General features: G+C 36.1%; 1 protein-coding gene across 2 annotated transcripts in view; it reads left to right on the forward strand.

The window, feature by feature from the left end:
• Nucleotides 1–15,362, forward strand: part of PRKCI (protein kinase C iota) — a 67,105-nt gene extending 51,743 nt beyond the window's left edge. For both annotated transcript variants that reach the window (XM_057738651.1, XM_057738652.1), the window contains 7 exons: nucleotides 486–621; nucleotides 6,288–6,375; nucleotides 7,370–7,495; nucleotides 8,667–8,746; nucleotides 10,122–10,211; nucleotides 10,587–10,702; nucleotides 14,505–15,362. In XM_057738651.1, the coding sequence (XP_057594634.1) occupies nucleotides 486–621; nucleotides 6,288–6,375; nucleotides 7,370–7,495; nucleotides 8,667–8,746; nucleotides 10,122–10,211; nucleotides 10,587–10,702; nucleotides 14,505–14,592 (724 nt within the window). In that variant the 3' untranslated portion in view covers nucleotides 14,593–15,362. The remainder of the gene's footprint in view (nucleotides 1–485; nucleotides 622–6,287; nucleotides 6,376–7,369; nucleotides 7,496–8,666; nucleotides 8,747–10,121; nucleotides 10,212–10,586; nucleotides 10,703–14,504) is intronic.
• The last annotated feature ends 2,182 nt before the right edge of the window (nucleotides 15,363–17,544 follow it).

Here is a 17,544-nt window from a genome sequence, read left to right on the forward strand (position 1 = left end):
TTTTGGTGTGGATTTTATGGTTTAGTCAACTTTCAGTATTCTTTCTATTTTAGACCAATCAGTGGTTCTTAGCATTTTGGGAGGTCATTGGTCCCTTAGAGAAGTGACGAAAGCTAGGTGAACTCTATGGAAGGTGTCCATGTACATGTAACTTTGCGTCCAGTTGTAGGAGTGAGGACTTTCTGAAGTCCATCCAAGGACCCAGATTAAGAACCCCTGCTTGAGACTTTCCGATTAAACTTTATGAAAAGTATGGGTTTAATTTAGACTGGAATTTTATACTTGTGTTTAGGGCTCAGCTGTTTTAAAGTGGCACTTCAATTTGTGTTTTGGCATTGTTCCTAAAAACATTGGGAGAAAAAAATCTTTTGACATGATTTTGATGTTCTGGTTTGCGATGGGAGTAGGATTTAAATACCTTTCTGTAGGAACTTACCACAATTTAAAAATTTGAATCAAATGAGTAATTTTTCATTTTATTTTAGATTTTACTCCGCAGAAATCAGTCTAGCATTAAATTATCTTCATGAACGAGGGATAATTTATAGAGATTTGAAATTGGACAACGTGTTGCTGGACTCTGAAGGACACATTAAACTCACTGACTATGGCATGTGTAAGGTGAGGGAAATTTCTAGTTATTCAGAAAATCTCAGCAGCTCAGGAAATTGTTTTGGTCAACTAGCTTTATATTTAAAGATGGGGGAATAATTGCTACTTTGTGCTAGAATTCCAAAAAGTATCCTAAACAAAGACAAATGTATTGATTTCCTTCCCATTTACAAAATTCCATATTTTCTGTGAGTGTTACATGTGCTATAAGAGTTTAGTTCTTCTTATTGTGTGTAATTTTTTGTCTTGAAAGTTGTGACACTATTGAAGAAAATTTGGAGGTAAAAACTGTCTACAAACCTACAACTTTAGCACAGTTGCTTGCATATCACCTTCCAGTTCTTGCCATTTAGTTGTGACTCTTAATGCACTGAAGATTTTCCTAGGAAATCTAACATTTTTTATATTTAAATTTAAATATTTGACGTTAAGTAAATAGAGGAAAATAAGAATTTTAGTTACTCTCAGGACATGTCCTTTATTTCTTGGTGTTTTATTCTTTTTGTAACAGTTTCATTTAAAGGTCCAGTATTTTTCCAGAAAATATGTAGGGGGCTTACTCTCCTTGTCAAAATAGCTGGGACAGATTTATCTTCACACAGTAAATTTGGCAACAAGCATGTGAATGTGTTAATTGCCTTTCCCCATTCACCTGAGGCAAGAGCCTCCAGAGCCTGGCTCTTTTTATTGAAAGAAATTTGGGCATCCTGTTTTGCCTGGAAGATATTATTAGAGAAAAATTACTTGTTCTTTTTGTTACTCTTAATGAAAAATAATATTAGTTTGTTATATATTCCCATTGTTTCCAGAGATCCTCAATCAAGTTAATCACGATCTTTGATAAATCTTAGAGGTTTTATTCAGTAGTTCTTTAAATTGGTTGTCCTTCTGCCTCCTTCTCCAGGAGCCGTTTAGTGTTACGAGTAGAAATGCCACCAGGGTTGGAACTTGTATTCAGAGACTTGACCAACAGTACATTGCCTCTTTTCCAGCTAACACATTTACACCCGATGTTAAAGCTTATGGGGAATACATCCCCTGGAAATTTTAATGTTCTTATCTTATGACTCAGAGTTAGTATTTAAACTTACCTAAAGTCTGACCTTGGGCAAATATTGGATGAATTTCTTTTCCTTATAATTATTCTTTGGGAAATCTAAAACACTAAAGTTTGTTTTCATCATTTCTCCAGAAATACTTTTTTTGGGTTTAATTAATTTCTTTAATTTCTCACTAGATGCTTTTATATAAAGAATGCAGAGAATAGTGATAACTGGAGGCATATGAAAACTGCAACTAATTCTTGAGAGTTATGTTTGAAATATTTTATGAACATTGATTTTTTTAAATAAATTTATTTATTTCTTTATTTTATTGGCTGTGTTGGGTCTTTGCTGTTGCACACGGGCTCTCTCTAGTTGCGGCCAGTGGGGGCTACACTTCATTGTGGTGCACAGGCTTCTCATTGTGGTGGCCTCTCTTGTTGCAGAGCATGAGCTCCAGGTGTGTGGGCTTCAGTAGTTGCGGCACATGGGCTCAACAGTTGTGGCTCACGGGCCCTAGAGCGCAGGCTCAACAGCTGTGGCGCACAGGCTCAGCTGCTCTGTGGCATGTGGTATCTTCCTGGGGCAGGGATCGAACCCATGTCCCCTGCATTGGCAGGTGGATTCCCACCCACTGCGCCACTTAGGAAGTCCTGAACATTGATTTTTTAATTGAATGAAAGACTTTAGCTCTTTTATAAATTGATATGCTTTTAACCTTTTGTTTTTTAAAGCTCTTTATTGGAATATAATTGCTTTACACTCTTGTACCAGCTTTTGAGGTACACCAAAGTGAATCAGCTGTATTTATATATATACCCCCACATCCCCTCCCTCCTGCGACTCCCTCCCACCCTCCCTGTCCTGGCCCTCTTCTTTAATCATTTTTTATCAGCAGGGGAATTTTATAATAATATCCATATTATGCTGTAGATAATTTAGCTGATGGGCCTACTATGTTCAGATATCCAGTCAAAAGGTGAATGATTTAGCGTAGCTCTTTCACAAGTTAACAGACTGCATCCCTTGCCTCTGAATCTTACCCTGAAAGTGCATGTCATTCACAGTGAGACTGTATGTCAGGTCATTGCCAATAATGCAGAGCAACTTAAATCACATTCATGTTTCTTTGGATAGGCATACCTCATTTTATTGTGCTTCACTTCATTGTGCTTCACAGATGCTGTGTTTTTTACAAATTGAAGGTTTGTGGCAATCCTGTTGTCTGATGAGTTTTTACCAGTAGTTTTTTTTAAGTTTTTATTGAAATATAGTTGATTTACAATGTTGTGTTTAAAGTATTTTTTAATTAAGGTATGCACTTTGTTTTGGCCATGCCACAAGGCTTGTGGGATCCTAATTCCCCGACCAGGGATCAAATTCAGGCCCCCTGCAGTGGAAGTGCGGAGTCCTAACCACTGGACCGCCAGGCCATTCCCAGCACTTTGTTTTTTAGACATAATGCTGTTGCACACTTAATAGATGACAGTGTAGTGTAAACATAATTTTTGTATGCCCTTGGAAACCAAAAATATTCAAATGACTCGATTTATTGTGATATCCACTTTATTGTAGGCATCTGAAACCAAACTGCAATATCTCCATGGTGTGCCTGTATACAAAAATAATATGTATGTATCCCTGTTAGGGATCTTAAACAATCCTTGAGGTCACAACGTATATTACTAAATGATTTTTTTGTGTATATCTCCCCCACACCCCCCACCCCGCCCCCAGCATGTTTTTGTTTGGAATCTTGTACCGTGTAATTTAACAATAGAGAAATGGTTAAATTCTGTGTACATATGTTGAGTTGAATTCTGTAGTCATTAACAATAGGAAGTCTGTAATTACATGGGAAATTACATGCTTATAAAGTAGAAAAAAAGCAGATGTTTAATTGTATATTTAATATTCAGCTTGTATTTAGACTTTTTATTGCTTTTAGTTTTAATTGAGGTATGGTTGATTTACAATATATTATTTTCAGATGTACAACATAGTGATTCACAGTTTTTAAAGATTGTACTCCATTTATAGTTATTATAAAATAGGGCTGTATTTCCTGTGCTATACAATATATCCTCATAGCTGTTTTATTTTATACATAATAGTTTATAGTTCTTAATCTCCTACCTCTATTTTGCCCCTTGCCTTTGCCTCTCTCTAGTGGAGAGCCACTAGTTTATTCTCTGTATCTGTAAGTCTGTTTTTGTTGTTGTTATTATGCTCATTAGTTTCTTTTATTTTTTTAAATTCCACATATAAGTGATAGCATACAGTATTTCTCTTTCTCTGTGACTTATTTCACTAAGCATAATGTTCTCCAAGTACACCCATGTTGTTGTTAACGGCAAAATCTCATTTTTTTTTTTGTGGCTGAGTAGTATTCCATTAGTATTTTGTCAATGAGTTCCTTTGCTCTGCAAAAACTTTTAAATTTAATTAGGTCCCATTTGTTTATTTTTGCTTTTGTTTCCTTGCTTAGGAGATAGATCCCCCCAAAAAGTATTGGTGCAATATATGTCAAAGAGTGTTCTGCCTTTGTTTGCTTCTAGGAGTTTTGTGGTTTTGGGTCTTACATTTAGGTCTTTAATCCATTTTGAGTTTATTTTTGTGTATGGTGTTAGGGAGTGTTCTAATTTCATTCTTTTACATGTAAATGTTCAGTTTTCCCAGCACCACTAATTGAAGAGACTGTTTTTTCTCCATTGTATATTCTTGCCACCTTTGTCATAGATTAATTAACCATAAGTGTGTGGGTTTATTTCTGGACTCTATGTCCTGTTGATCTATGTGTCTGTTTTTGTGCCAGTACCACACTGTTTTCATTACTGTAGCTTTGTAGTATAGTCTGAAGTCAGGGCACATGATTCCTCCAGCTCTGTTCCTCTTTCTCCAGATTGTTTTGGCTATTTGGGTAGACTGTCTTTTTATTGTTGATTTCTTATTTAATTGCCTTGTGGCCAGAGAATGATCTGAATGATATTAGTTCTTTGAAATATATTGAGATTTCCTTTATGCCTTAGTATTTGGTCAGTATCCCAAATGTACTTTTAAAAAGAATATATAGTCTGTTTTCTATGCAAGGAGTCTCTGTCTCCCTCCTTTTCCCTTCCTCCACATGTACACATAGATATATGTATATGTGTACTATACATGTATATATATATATTTTTTTTTTACTTATTTATTTTTTTATTGGCTGTGTTGGGTCTTTTTTGCTGTGCGCGGGCTTTCTTTTTAGTCGCAGTGAATGGGGGCTACTCTTTGTTGTGGTGCACAGGCTTCTCATTGCGGTGGCTTCTCTTGTTGCGGAGCACGGGCTCTAGGCACGTGGGCTTCAGTAGTTGCGGCACATGGGCTCAATAGTTGTGGCTCACGGGCTCTAAAGCGCAGGCTCAATAGTTGTGGCACACAGGCTTAGTTGCTCTGCAGCATGTGGGATCTTCCTGGGGCAGAGATCGAACCCGTGTCCCCTGCATTGGCAGGCGGATTCTTAACCACTGCGCCACCTAGGAAGCCCTATACATGTATATTTTTAACTGTAGCTTTTGTCCATATCTTTCTCTGCTTACTAATTTTTTGTATGGTCTATCATTTTTTGATATAGATGTGTTAAAAATCACCTGTCGTGACTGGGGATTGTGCTATCAGTCTGGGCTGCTAGAACAAGGTACTATAGATTAGGTGGCGTAAACAGCAGACATTTATTTCTCATGGTTCTGGAGACTGGGAAATCCAAGATCAAGGTGCTGGCAGATTTAGTGTCTGAAGGTGCCCTTCCTGGTTGGCAGACAGGTAAAGGCATTCTTTGTGGTTTGCAGATGGCTGTCTTTCCGTTGTATCCTCACATGGCAGGGAGAGAGAGAAGGCTAACTCTCCTTCTCTTCTTAAAAGAACATGAATCGCATCATGGAACTCCAACCTCATGACCGAACGACCTCCCCAAAGTCCCCACCTCGCAATGCTGTTACATTAGGGCTTCAGCATATGAATGTTAGGGGCACATAAACATTCAGACCGTAGCAGGGATTGTGAAATCCTCTTAATAATTTTGTCCATTTTTACTAGTTGTATTTTCAGGCTGTGTTGTTAGCTGCATACAAGTTTGTTTTAACTTCTTGGTGATTGTTCCGTTCGTTATTGTATAGTTTCTCTATTTATACCTACTAGTGTGTTTTACCTTAATTTCCTCCATCCTGTAGCTATTAAAATACAAAACCAAAAAACGTGTGCCTTAGTAGAAATGACCAGAAGGGAAACATCATAATGCCAGGTGGTTGTGTTAGGAAATGAGATTTAAAGAGCTTCTTTTCTTCATAAAATATGATTCCTTTTACTCATGTAATTTAAATTTTGTATTAAAATTTTACTTGAATATAAATTATTTTAAATGCAATTTTTATCTTAATTGAACTCTTTACCAGCATCTCATGAGAACAGGTTTTCTTTAAGGTACTTAGTAGCAACTTATGATTTTAATAATAAAGGCAACTGTGCCAGTGATATTTTATTTAAGCTCAATATATTACCTGTAGATGCTGACCTTATATGATAGATGATATAAAAGAGGTGAATTTAAAACAGAATTTGGATCTTATTTTTCTTCTTCTTTTTCTTTTATAAAAGGAAGGATTACGGCCAGGAGATACAACCAGCACATTCTGTGGTACTCCTAATTACATTGCTCCTGAAATTTTAAGAGGAGAAGATTATGGTAATAAATTGGTGATACTTTGGCTGTGAGCTAGAAGGGTGGTTAAATGTGGTGCCAGTCGCATTATAGTACAGTATAGTATTTCAGTACTGAGCTTATTAACATAAACTTTCTTGATCTTCTTGAAACCTACATAAACACCCTAAATTCTGAAATCAGAGACAGTGGGACTTTGGGGGTGCATTGAATAATATTTTGCTAGTGGCAAGCACTTAAGGGTACTAGGCAATATTCTAAGCAGTTTGCATATATTAACTAAGTTAATCCTCTGAATAATCCTATGAGGTAAGCACTGTTAATTCACATTTTACAAACAAGGAAACTGATGTACAGAAAAGCTAAATAACTTGCCCAAGGTCCTGTAGTTAGAAATTGGCAGAGTTGGGATTTAATCAGCCATGTGACTCCAGAGTCGTAAACCTCTGGAAGATTGTTCAGGTTTCCTGGGATATTTCCCTCAGGAGTCTGAAAGGTGGGGGAAATTGCCTGCTTGTCAGGAACCAGAGGATATGTTTATCTTAAGAAAACATTTGACCCTTTGGGTTTTGGCCCTTTGATTTCAGCAGTTGTAAAGGAGGATGGGTATTTCTGATAGTTGCTCATAGTCTGGTTCCAAAGTCCTACAAGGATCTTTAATCAGGTAACAGAAGATCAAGTTTCAAACCAAAGAAGGTTATTCTCAAATACAATTTCATTATATCCCCAAAACAAAATATTAGATATAGGCTGTGAGTCTGGAATTACAGACATATTTGGGAAGAGATACTTATGTTTCATTTCCATATTTTATTTTTACAGTTATCTTGTAGGTACCTCCCCTTTTTGATAAGTGAAATATTCCTGTAATCCTCAGTGCCTACCATGATAGTTGTAATGCACTTCGAGTTTACTTTTACCTTATGTTTGTTTTATTATGTAATAAAATAAATCTCAAATTACTGACTTTTAAGAGTGCAGAGTGGATAATTTGTTGCTTTAAAATTTCTTTTTGAAGGTTTCAGCGTTGACTGGTGGGCTCTTGGAGTACTAATGTTTGAGATGATGGCAGGAAGGTCTCCATTTGATATTGTTGGCAGCTCTGATAACCCTGATCAGAACACAGAGGATTATCTTTTTCAAGGTAATTTGCAGTATTTTACAGAGATTCTCTGTGAATAAACCTATTCTAGAGCGTGAATGAGGACTGCTCAAGTTATTACTTTGAGTAAGAAAGAGGAGAATAATCTGGACAACATACTCCTTGACACACGAGGCTTTGAGTTTGTTGTCGTCCTTGTTTTGATCTATCCTTCCTGCCTCTTTCTTCAATCCCATTTGCCAGTTACCTTCTCATGCTCAAAAACATAACAAAGCGGCTCCTTCAGATTGTAGATCACAGAGGTTGGAGGAAGGAATTCTGGGCTGGAGAGGACACACAATTGTGGACCTGGGCCATGAAGCTGAATGCATGTAGTCCAAGAGCAGTATGGGGAAAAAGAGTACCAGGAAGATAACAGGGATCAAAAGGTGAAGAAAAAAGCCCCACAGTTGGAAATACAAAGAACTGAGTAGAACAGAAACAAGCAGACAAGCACAAGGACCACCCCCAACACACAGTCCAGAGAACTGTGAAGACTGCTATAAAATTCTGTAATACATTTAATAATTAAGGCCATCATAGGAAATAGATATTTCATGTAATAGGAAATCCAGCTGGCTGTGGAATATATGGAAAGATGTTCAGCCTCACTACTAATTAGGGGTGTGCACATTAAAACATTAATGAGCTACTATTTCATACCTACACATTTGGCAAAAATTTTAAAGTATGATAATACCAGTGCTGGTGAGGATATGGAGCAACTGGAACTCTGGGGGTGAGAGTGAGAATTGACACCACAGCTTTGGAGGATAATTTGGCAATGTCTAATAAAATCAAGTATAGTAAAAAAAAACAAAAAAACAAATATATTAACAAATGCCACACATTTTACGATACTAACTCATTTAAACTTCATAACACCCCTATGAATCAGGTATGATTTTTATTCAGTTTTAGAGATGAGGAAACTAAGGTAAGGCAGTCAAAGAATAAAACATGCATGTAAATGATCAAAACTGTTTAGAGTAGAGGCTGTCTCTGAGAAGCGAGGAAAGAAATGGGAAAGTACTGGGAAAGTACACGACGCTTAGGTGATGTATGTACTGTCTTTGGTTTTTTCTGCTAGAATGCCATAAATACTTCATAATAAAAATGTAAGAGTAAAACCCTGTGAAAGTTAAATATAATGCCATAAATTTTATCTTTCTAGTTATTTTGGAAAAACAAATTCGCATACCACGTTCTTTGTCTGTAAAAGCTGCAAGTGTCCTGAAGAGCTTCCTCAACAAGGTATAAATTGTACATAAGATCTTTAGTGATTTATCTATATACAGATGAAACTGGTAAGGATAGGTTCAGGCAATGTAAAATTCCAAAACGTCAGTGTATATAATTTTTCAGTTAAATCTGGAACTTATCTCTTCACCAAAGAGTAAGTTGACAGAATTAGATCCTGAGGTGAGCTGTCCTTTCCATTTTGCCAGTGTAATTTACCCCCAGCTCTATATTGCATTTTTTTTTAATGTAGATGAAAAGTACCATGTACTCAGTGAGGGAAAAATTGTGTCTTTGGGGATAGCCTCAATTTTATTTTCAGCTCTATTTTTTTCAATTTTCTTTAGATTATTATTCATAGAATGTCTTAACTTATTGAGCACTTGATGCAGTAGTGTTCCCTACAAATTCTCATATCACAACCCATAATTCGGTAATATTCAGAAGAAATGAAACGCTATCATTGGCTCTTTAAAAAATCTGAACACCATTCCATCGTTGTTTGTTGCAGGTGGTAGGCTATAAGTTTTAGGATCTATCTAACATTAGGATTCTGAACTATTTTTACTTATAACACTTCTAACACCAAATGTGTAGGTTTTTTTCCTCACCAGCAACCAGTTTTCCAGCTCTTACTTTAAAATTGTATTTTAAATAAATGGTAGGTTAGAAAGTAGGTTGATATGCATTTATTTCCTAAGATAAATAGATAAGATAGTGATGAATTTTGAAAAGCTAAGAAATTCAAGCTAGTTTTAAATGAGTATTTTATGTGAAGAAAGATTTAAACTGGAAGCCTAAGCTTTAGCACAGTGAAAAATGAAGGTGAGAGGTGTCAATATGCAAAACAAAATGCCTTTTACTGCAAAGAAAAATGGGAACATGTTCTCATTCACGATAATTTTATAAGTTCCAGGCCGCTTCTCAGTTCAGTGATTTAGATAATGGTTGTATCGTTGTACACAGATTATGGTTATTGATGTAATTGGGCATAGGGCTTTTAAACTGAACTAAAAACAAACCTGTAAAGTTTGGGGGTTTGCATATTTTGACTGTCACCCCAACCCATGTCAAAGAGAGAGCTGGATGCTGCCGAGATGATTCTGCTGCTCTGTTTTTCCTCCCATTTTTCTGTGGCAAGGTGTGGTGACATCTTTCCACTTGAATTCTAAGGATAGCTGAAGAGAGAGCCATGAGGATATCTCACTTGTCACAAGCTTCAGATACTCATTTGAGTATCTAGTGTTGTAGTTTCTAGAAATGAAAGGTAGACCATTCTGATTTCAGACATAAAGGTATCATGTAATAGACACAAAACACAGATCACAAAGATAATTTATTCTAAAGCAGGATATTCACCCAGTTCTTGAAACATTTCTTTCCACCATAGGACCCAAAAGAACGATTGGGTTGTCATCCGCAAACAGGATTTGCTGATATTCAGGGACACCCGTTCTTTCGAAATGTTGATTGGGATATGGTATGTAAATTTTGATTGTTTTATATATGAGGTGTCATTATTGTCTTGGGCCAAAATTTATTAACTTAAAAAGAATATTGAAAAACTAGTATATCACAGTTTAAATAACTAAGCCACTCTCTAATGTGCTTTTAAGAAAGCTTTTGAAACAGTAAAAGCTTAGAATGTTAATTTAATGGAGCAAGTTGTAATATTATTGAGGCCTACATCAATGTTCAGATTTGTAAATTACTTTCATCATGTGACTATTGTAGAACCATGCCTAGCGACTCACTTTAATGAGACCGGGAAATATCCGAGGGCAGAGGAGAAATGTAGAGGTGGAATTTTTCTAAGAATACAGGCTTGAGCTGTCATCCACTGTGTCTTTTCTAGATGGAGCAAAAGCAGGTGGTGCCTCCCTTTAAACCAAATATTTCTGGGGAATTTGGTTTGGACAACTTCGATTCTCAGTTTACTAATGAACCTGTCCAGCTCACTCCTGATGATGAGTAAGTAATTCTGTAGACTGAGATATTTTTAAAGTTCTTTGAAAGTCCCATTTTTAATGGCTACACAATGTTTCATTATCAGATTATGCTACATTTTATCTGATCATTCAGTTACAGGATATTTGAATTTTACAATTATAAAAACAGTAATTGTCATTTTCTACTTTGCTTTGCTTGTATTATCTCTAATTCGCACAACAACCTTATAAATCTAGTGTTGTCATCTTCGTTTTACAGATGAGGAAACCAAGGCTCAGAGAGGTTAAGCAAAGTCACACAGCTATGAGGTGGCAGAGCCAGGATTCAAACACAAGTCTGACTAGGCCTGTGCTCTTTCCACTGCACTGCACTGTTTCCCATTTTGATGGTGACCATCTTTGTCTGAGTTCCTGAGTATTACCTTAAGATAGATTCCTAAAAGGGGAACTAGGTTAAAGGGTCTGAAATTTTTAAAGCTCTTGATATGTATTGCCAAGTTGCTTTTTAAAAAGATTACATCAACGTATCAAGTCCAGGCAGCAGTGATCTGACATAATTTTGTGTTTATGTTGTATCTTTTAAAGATATGGTTTAGAATAACTTGCAGATATTTGATCTTTCACCTGTCATTACAGATTCATTCTCTCATCTTATGGAAGACCTTTCTGCTTGGCAGTCATGTTACTTTTACATCTTATTAGTTCTTATCACATTCCTCACTGCAGCTGTTCCAAACTGTCTCTGCATTTTAGAAGCCTTCAATCCTACCCCTGCCTCCATCACTCTAAATGGATTAACCTTGCCTTGAGCTGACAGCCAGGTTTGAGACCTCCCTGCTGTGAGCTCTCTCCCTTTCCAGCTGTCACCATACCACCTTGCATCTCAGAATTGCTCTCTTACTCTTCCCAAACTTTTGCCTCTCCCCGGTTCTTGGAAGGCTACCCCTCTTATGCAAGAGGGTACCCTCCTCTTTTCCTAGACTTGTCTTCTTAGTTTCCTCCAGGATTCATTTTGTCAGTTATCTCCATTACTCCACCTTCCTTAATTTCTCTTTTGCAGTTTCTTTCCCTCTGCTTATAAACAAGCTCAAATATCCTAATTTTTTCCACTTTGAACCACCACATTTTTTTCTCATTTTCTTTTCATCTTTGTTTTTTCAAAAATAGTTAATAGATGCTTATGGTAAGAGAAAAATAAATAAGCACTATCTCTATTAAATTCTTTCAGAGTAGTCAACATTGGTTGTCTTACACTTTCTTGCTGCCAACACTTTAACCTCTTTTTTTTTTTTTTTTTAATGTTTATTTATTTATTTGGCTGCGTCAGGTCTTGTTGCAACATGTGGGCTCTTTTGTTGTGGCACACAGGCTCTTCGTTGTGGCTCTGGCTCAGTAGTTGAGGCGTGTGAGCTTAGTTGCGTTGCAGTATGTGGGATCTTAGTTCCCCGACCAGGAATGGAACCCATATCCCCTGCATTGGAAGGTGGATTCTTAACCACTGACCACCAGGGAGGTCCCCAACACTTTAAACTCTTACAATTTAACCTGCTCTTTCAGCTTTTGAAAGTTGAATTGACTTCTTAATTTCTAAATTTTAAAGCATTTTTTGATCTGCCCCCATCTCCTCTGATGTCTGTAAAACCTCTGGCACTCATGGCCTGCTTTAGTTGGCATTACGCATCCTGGTTCTGCATCATTTCTTTAACCACTTGTCATCTTATTTTCCCTGTCCCCTTGAGACTAGGATGCTCCGTGGTTCTGTTCATGACCACCTTCTCTTTGCTATATGCAGTTTGTACCTTGGAGATTTCAGCTAGCGCCGTAGCATGGATACCAGCTATTAAATGCTCCCAGCTAAACTGGCAGACAGTTACTGAGCAAAAAGCACTAAGCTAAGTACTACACATTCAGAGACGATCAAGGCATAGGCCAACCTCTCAAAGCTTACTGTCTACTAGGGGAGAGAGAGATGTACCCAAATCATTATTTCTGACAGCATTGTGTGTTAGAAAGTGCACTGGATTTAATCAAAAGATAGGAATTTGAATCCTGACGCCCCCTCTTACCAGCTGGGTACCCTGACTGTGAATTGCATAACGTCTCTGAGCCTGTATCTTCTCGTGTTGACTACCTCCCAAGGTTGCTGTGAAGAGTAAATGAACAATGGCTTCTAAAGCTGCTAGCCCCTGCCCTGATATCTCTTCTGAGCTGCGTTTCCCTCTACTAGTGTAAGCATCTCTTCTGGTTTGTCAGACAGGCACCTCAAACATGTGAAGTCTAAATTGTTCTCAATCAGGTCCTTGTTTTTATTTACCCTTTTCATTGTACCCCCATATAGTTCTGCATTCAGATTCAAGATCTGAGTCAGTGGTTGCTGACTCCAGCTTTTCCTTTCCAAACTAGATAATACCTTCAGCTGCCAAGTCCTTGTCTCTTTTTTCCTTTACTTCATCGCTTTGCGTCCTTTCCATTCCCAATGCCACAAGCCCAGTTCAGGTCTCTCAAATCATACGTAGAATATTATGCCATCCTAAAACGTTACTTTGCAGCCTATTTGGTACACTCATGAAGTACCACTCCAATTCTTTAACTCCTTTAATCAGAAACCTTCAGTTACTCCTACTATGCCTAGCAGATAAAATCTACGCCCTTGGTTAGTAACGAAGGCCTCCCACCATCTGCTCCAACCTGACTTTCTAGCCATATCTCACTATACTCTAACACAAATGTTGTGTTCTCATCAAGCTCAGTTACTCACCATTCCCTGATAGCATGCTGTTAACATTTCCTCTCTATCCCTCCTTCCTTTTCACCTGTTGAAATCTTCCCCATCTTTGAGAGCTCCTTCAGATGTAACCAGACCTTTGATAGATAGATCAAGGTGGACCTACTTAGTATAAATGGCACTGGCTTCTTTGAGCTAGCCATTCCCTTCCTTCCAGCAGCCTCTGCCACTTAACACCCTTCTGTTCCTGTGCTCTGACTCTAATAAATCATTGGCATTTCCCCAGGCCTACCATAATCTTTCATAATTCCATTCAGTAAGAGTTTGCGGAGTGATGCTGCCTTTCTTGATTTCTCCGAGTAGAAGTCACCTTTTTCGTTAGAACTGTGGTTAGAGCAGGACTTAGCTTGTTGTGTAAGAAACTTAGCAGGTACTGCTTTTTGTTATATGAAGTACCTTCCCTTCTTGAAGGAAGAGGCTACATCCTGTGTAACATTGTGCTCTGCAGTATGGTATGTACATTTAAGTACTAAAATATTTGATGGTGATACTCACTCTTGTATGTTAAACTAGAAGCCCAGTGTAGCCGAATGCAACCTCTCTGCTCCCTGTGACCCATTGCCTCCCTGTGGTGGTCCCTCCTCACTCCAGGTCGTCCCGTGTACTTCCTCCTATCGTCTTTTCACTTTGGTTAAAGTCTCCTGGGCCTTCTCTTCACCATCTTCCATCTGGCTGTTGAGGTGACTACTAAATTGCACACTAATTTAGACCTGGATGTTCACCTGTAATTATGAATGTTGTTCAGGTCAAAAGTTAAGATTATCTAGGATTGTGACAAATTGTGCCTTTTTTATTCCCAGTCTTCAATATTGGACCAGCTTTCGGTTCTAAACTTGCTCATGGGATTACTATTCTTTTGATTTTCGACACTCCTGATTCTTCTAGGAAATGTTTTGGGGTTAATCTAAAAACTTGCAGTTTTTTTTTATCTTCATAGCTTATATAAATTAGCTTTATTTATAGTTTTTTAATCTTATTTTGCCATTTAAGTAAAAAATCAGAGAAATCTTGATAATGAAAATTATTTTTCTTTCAACAGTGACATTGTGAGGAAGATCGATCAGTCTGAATTTGAAGGTTTTGAGTACATTAATCCTCTTTTGATGTCTGCAGAAGAATGTGTCTGATCCTCCGTTCTCAACTATGTATTTTGCTTGTGTTGCCATTTAATGCATGGATAAACTTGTTACCAGCCTGGATACAATGAACCATTTTATATTTTTCACCCACAAAAGAAGCACTCGGTATCTTCTATTATTAGCTGTAAGAGTCAATTATTACATCTAAGTTTAACTATGGAAAAACATGAAACTAGTTTCCAGACAATTGTGTCAAAATTTAGTTACACTGGTAATCCAGCAACCTACTGATGAATAATAAAGTTGTCTTTTTTGTTTAAAGGAAATACTTACTAAATAGAGTATCTGTTGCATTAAGGCACAGGGTGGGATTATGTCATAAGCCTCCCATGATTTTTGTCATACTCATGAAGTCATTTAAGTGTTTAATTTTGGAATAAAAGAGTAATGCAAAATATAACTTGTTATATTACCTATTACTTTCTGAGTTCTTTGTGTTTAAAAATTCAGCTGTGAATTTTACATTACCTTAGAAAATTAAATTATTGATTTTTAAGACAACAGTTATTAAATTGGTAATAAAAGATGTTGCTTGCTTAGAATACAGATTCTCCTTGAGGAAGAAAATAGGCACATTTTATTAAGAATCAGATTCCAAATCATTAGTTGTTTTTGAAAAACTGATTCAAGTGATTTCTTTAGTATATTAAAGGGTTAGCGTCTGAGCTTGTCCCTGTAGCAGCAACTTTAACTGGAATGTTAATAAATGTAGTTCAGAGAACCCAGGATGTAGTTAAATGGAAAACTTCTCAGTATATAAAGAGGAAAAAATTGAAACTTAAAATAGATACAGAAAAGTGCAATGTTAATATTTATTTCTTATTGGAGAGTAAATCCCACAGTCCCTTTTTGTGATTTGATTTAAATAATAAGGAGGCACTCACTTGTTTCCAAACTTGTAAAAGCATTCCATTATCCAGTGGACACAGAATGTATACTATTGTTTCCTTATAATTCAGTATAAAGGAAAATAATTTATCTTCCAAATAGTGTCTTAACCATGCTTGTTTCTTCCCCAGACCACACTATCCATACTTTCAGATCCTGTTCATGGAGTCTTCAATGAAATTTGAGAAAAAATAATAAAGTATACATGAGTAAATGTTCAGGATTTGCACGTACACTCACACTAACCACAGTTCCAGCTCCTTAAGTGAGTTTTTGTTCAGTAGGTAACACGTGTAACCAGAGTAGAATACATTTCAGGGGCAGAGTTCTTCAGATTATTTTTTATTAATATTCATGTTTAACAACTTATTTAAAGTGATGCTAATGATAGCATCCTTCTGTTGTTTATCTTTTAGTATTTTTTTATGAAAAGGGACTTTAAAAATAACCCTTATCATTTAAATTACTTACAATTGTCCAATCTTAGTAAAATGTAACTTTTAGGAAAGCTATCTAGTCTTAAATTTAGAGTGATTTAAAATATGTAGGCATTTAGTAAATTATCTCTTTGTGGGGGATGCTGCATTTCATTTGAAATGTTATTTTTCCAAAGTTTCTGGCCATGTACTTTCTTTTCTTTGAATAACTCAGTCTGAAAGCAATGAAAACCTCAAAGGAAATGTTTATATAATTCACATGTTTATTTAAGAGGTATATATATTTCTCTTAAGACCTGAAACTTGTTTTAAAACAAAAAGCAGTATTCACCTCAAATCATAAATTTATAGAAATTTTTGACATCTTATATCAGAAATATGTTTATGATCTTGCTTTTAAGTGGTACTGTTTCCCTTAGGGCATTCATCCTCAAATTTTAGAATGTGGAATAATCACCTAGTAAGTTTGTTTAAAATATACATTACTGGGCTCACCTTAGAATTCTCTTGGGTCTTTGAACCTCATTTTGAGACTTTTTTTTTGAGTTATTCTTTTATTTTGTCCTTAGTTACATATTAGAAAGAATATTCATGATAAAACATTTTGAGAAGGGGTAGACAGTTACTATCTTATCTACAATTTTAAATAAAGTTTGAATAAATGATTTCTTCAAGTTAGATATCTTCTAAAAAAAAAATCCATCAGTTTTCTATCAATGTTACAAATGATGAAGCATTTTTCTGTAATGAGGTTTTAACCATTATTCAGGGTGGCCTTTTTTTTTTATCTTTTAAAAAACTAATAATATTTACTGTGTATATTTTATACAGAATTGCATTACAATTATGTTTTTAATTGTATTCTGGTTTTTGTAGTCTTTATGTGCCATGCCAATTCTTTTTCTATTACATAGAAATTGTCTCAGATTACTCACCAGGGGACTAAGGCAGTTGACAGAATGGTTGGAATTTTGGTGTTCTAAGATAAAATTTATTTTGCATAAGCATGTATGTGGTCAGATCTTTTTTTGTGTATGCAGCCTGAAATGGATATCAAGTATTATGCTTGTTTAGTACCTGTACATTTACTTTTAAATTTTTGTTTTGTTTTGCTTTTTGTCATGTAGAATACTGCCTTGGTATAATGTGATCTGTATTTGTGTACCTTTTTTTTTACTTTAAAACCTTTAAATAAAATGTTTAATACTCATCAAGATTGGAGCACATTTAATATGTAGCATATCAGAGTTTTGTGTAAGAACAAAGTTTGTTCAAGAAGAAAAATAAAAATTTTAGAGTTTGGAGTTTTGCTGTACTTAAAGCAACATTCTGGTAGTTCTGATGCCATCTTGTAGACATTTACTCATAAAATATTGTTCAGTGTATATTTTTAAACACACTTCTATGCATCTCTTATGTTGGAAAACAAATTAGTAAAAAAATCAGCTGAAGGGAGCATTTTAACTAGCTTTAAAACTGAACCAAATTTAAACATTAAGAACAGTGTGTTCTACAGTGATCTATATATGTAGACAGGTGTGAGCCTGGTATCCCACACTTACAAACCTCTTTACCAATACCTAGTCTTTCCTTTCCTTTACAAGGAGAATGAAAT

The sequence above is a fragment of the Hippopotamus amphibius genome, chromosome 6 (assembly GCF_030028045.1).
Source record: "Hippopotamus amphibius kiboko isolate mHipAmp2 chromosome 6, mHipAmp2.hap2, whole genome shotgun sequence".
NCBI lineage: Eukaryota > Metazoa > Chordata > Mammalia > Artiodactyla > Hippopotamidae > Hippopotamus > Hippopotamus amphibius.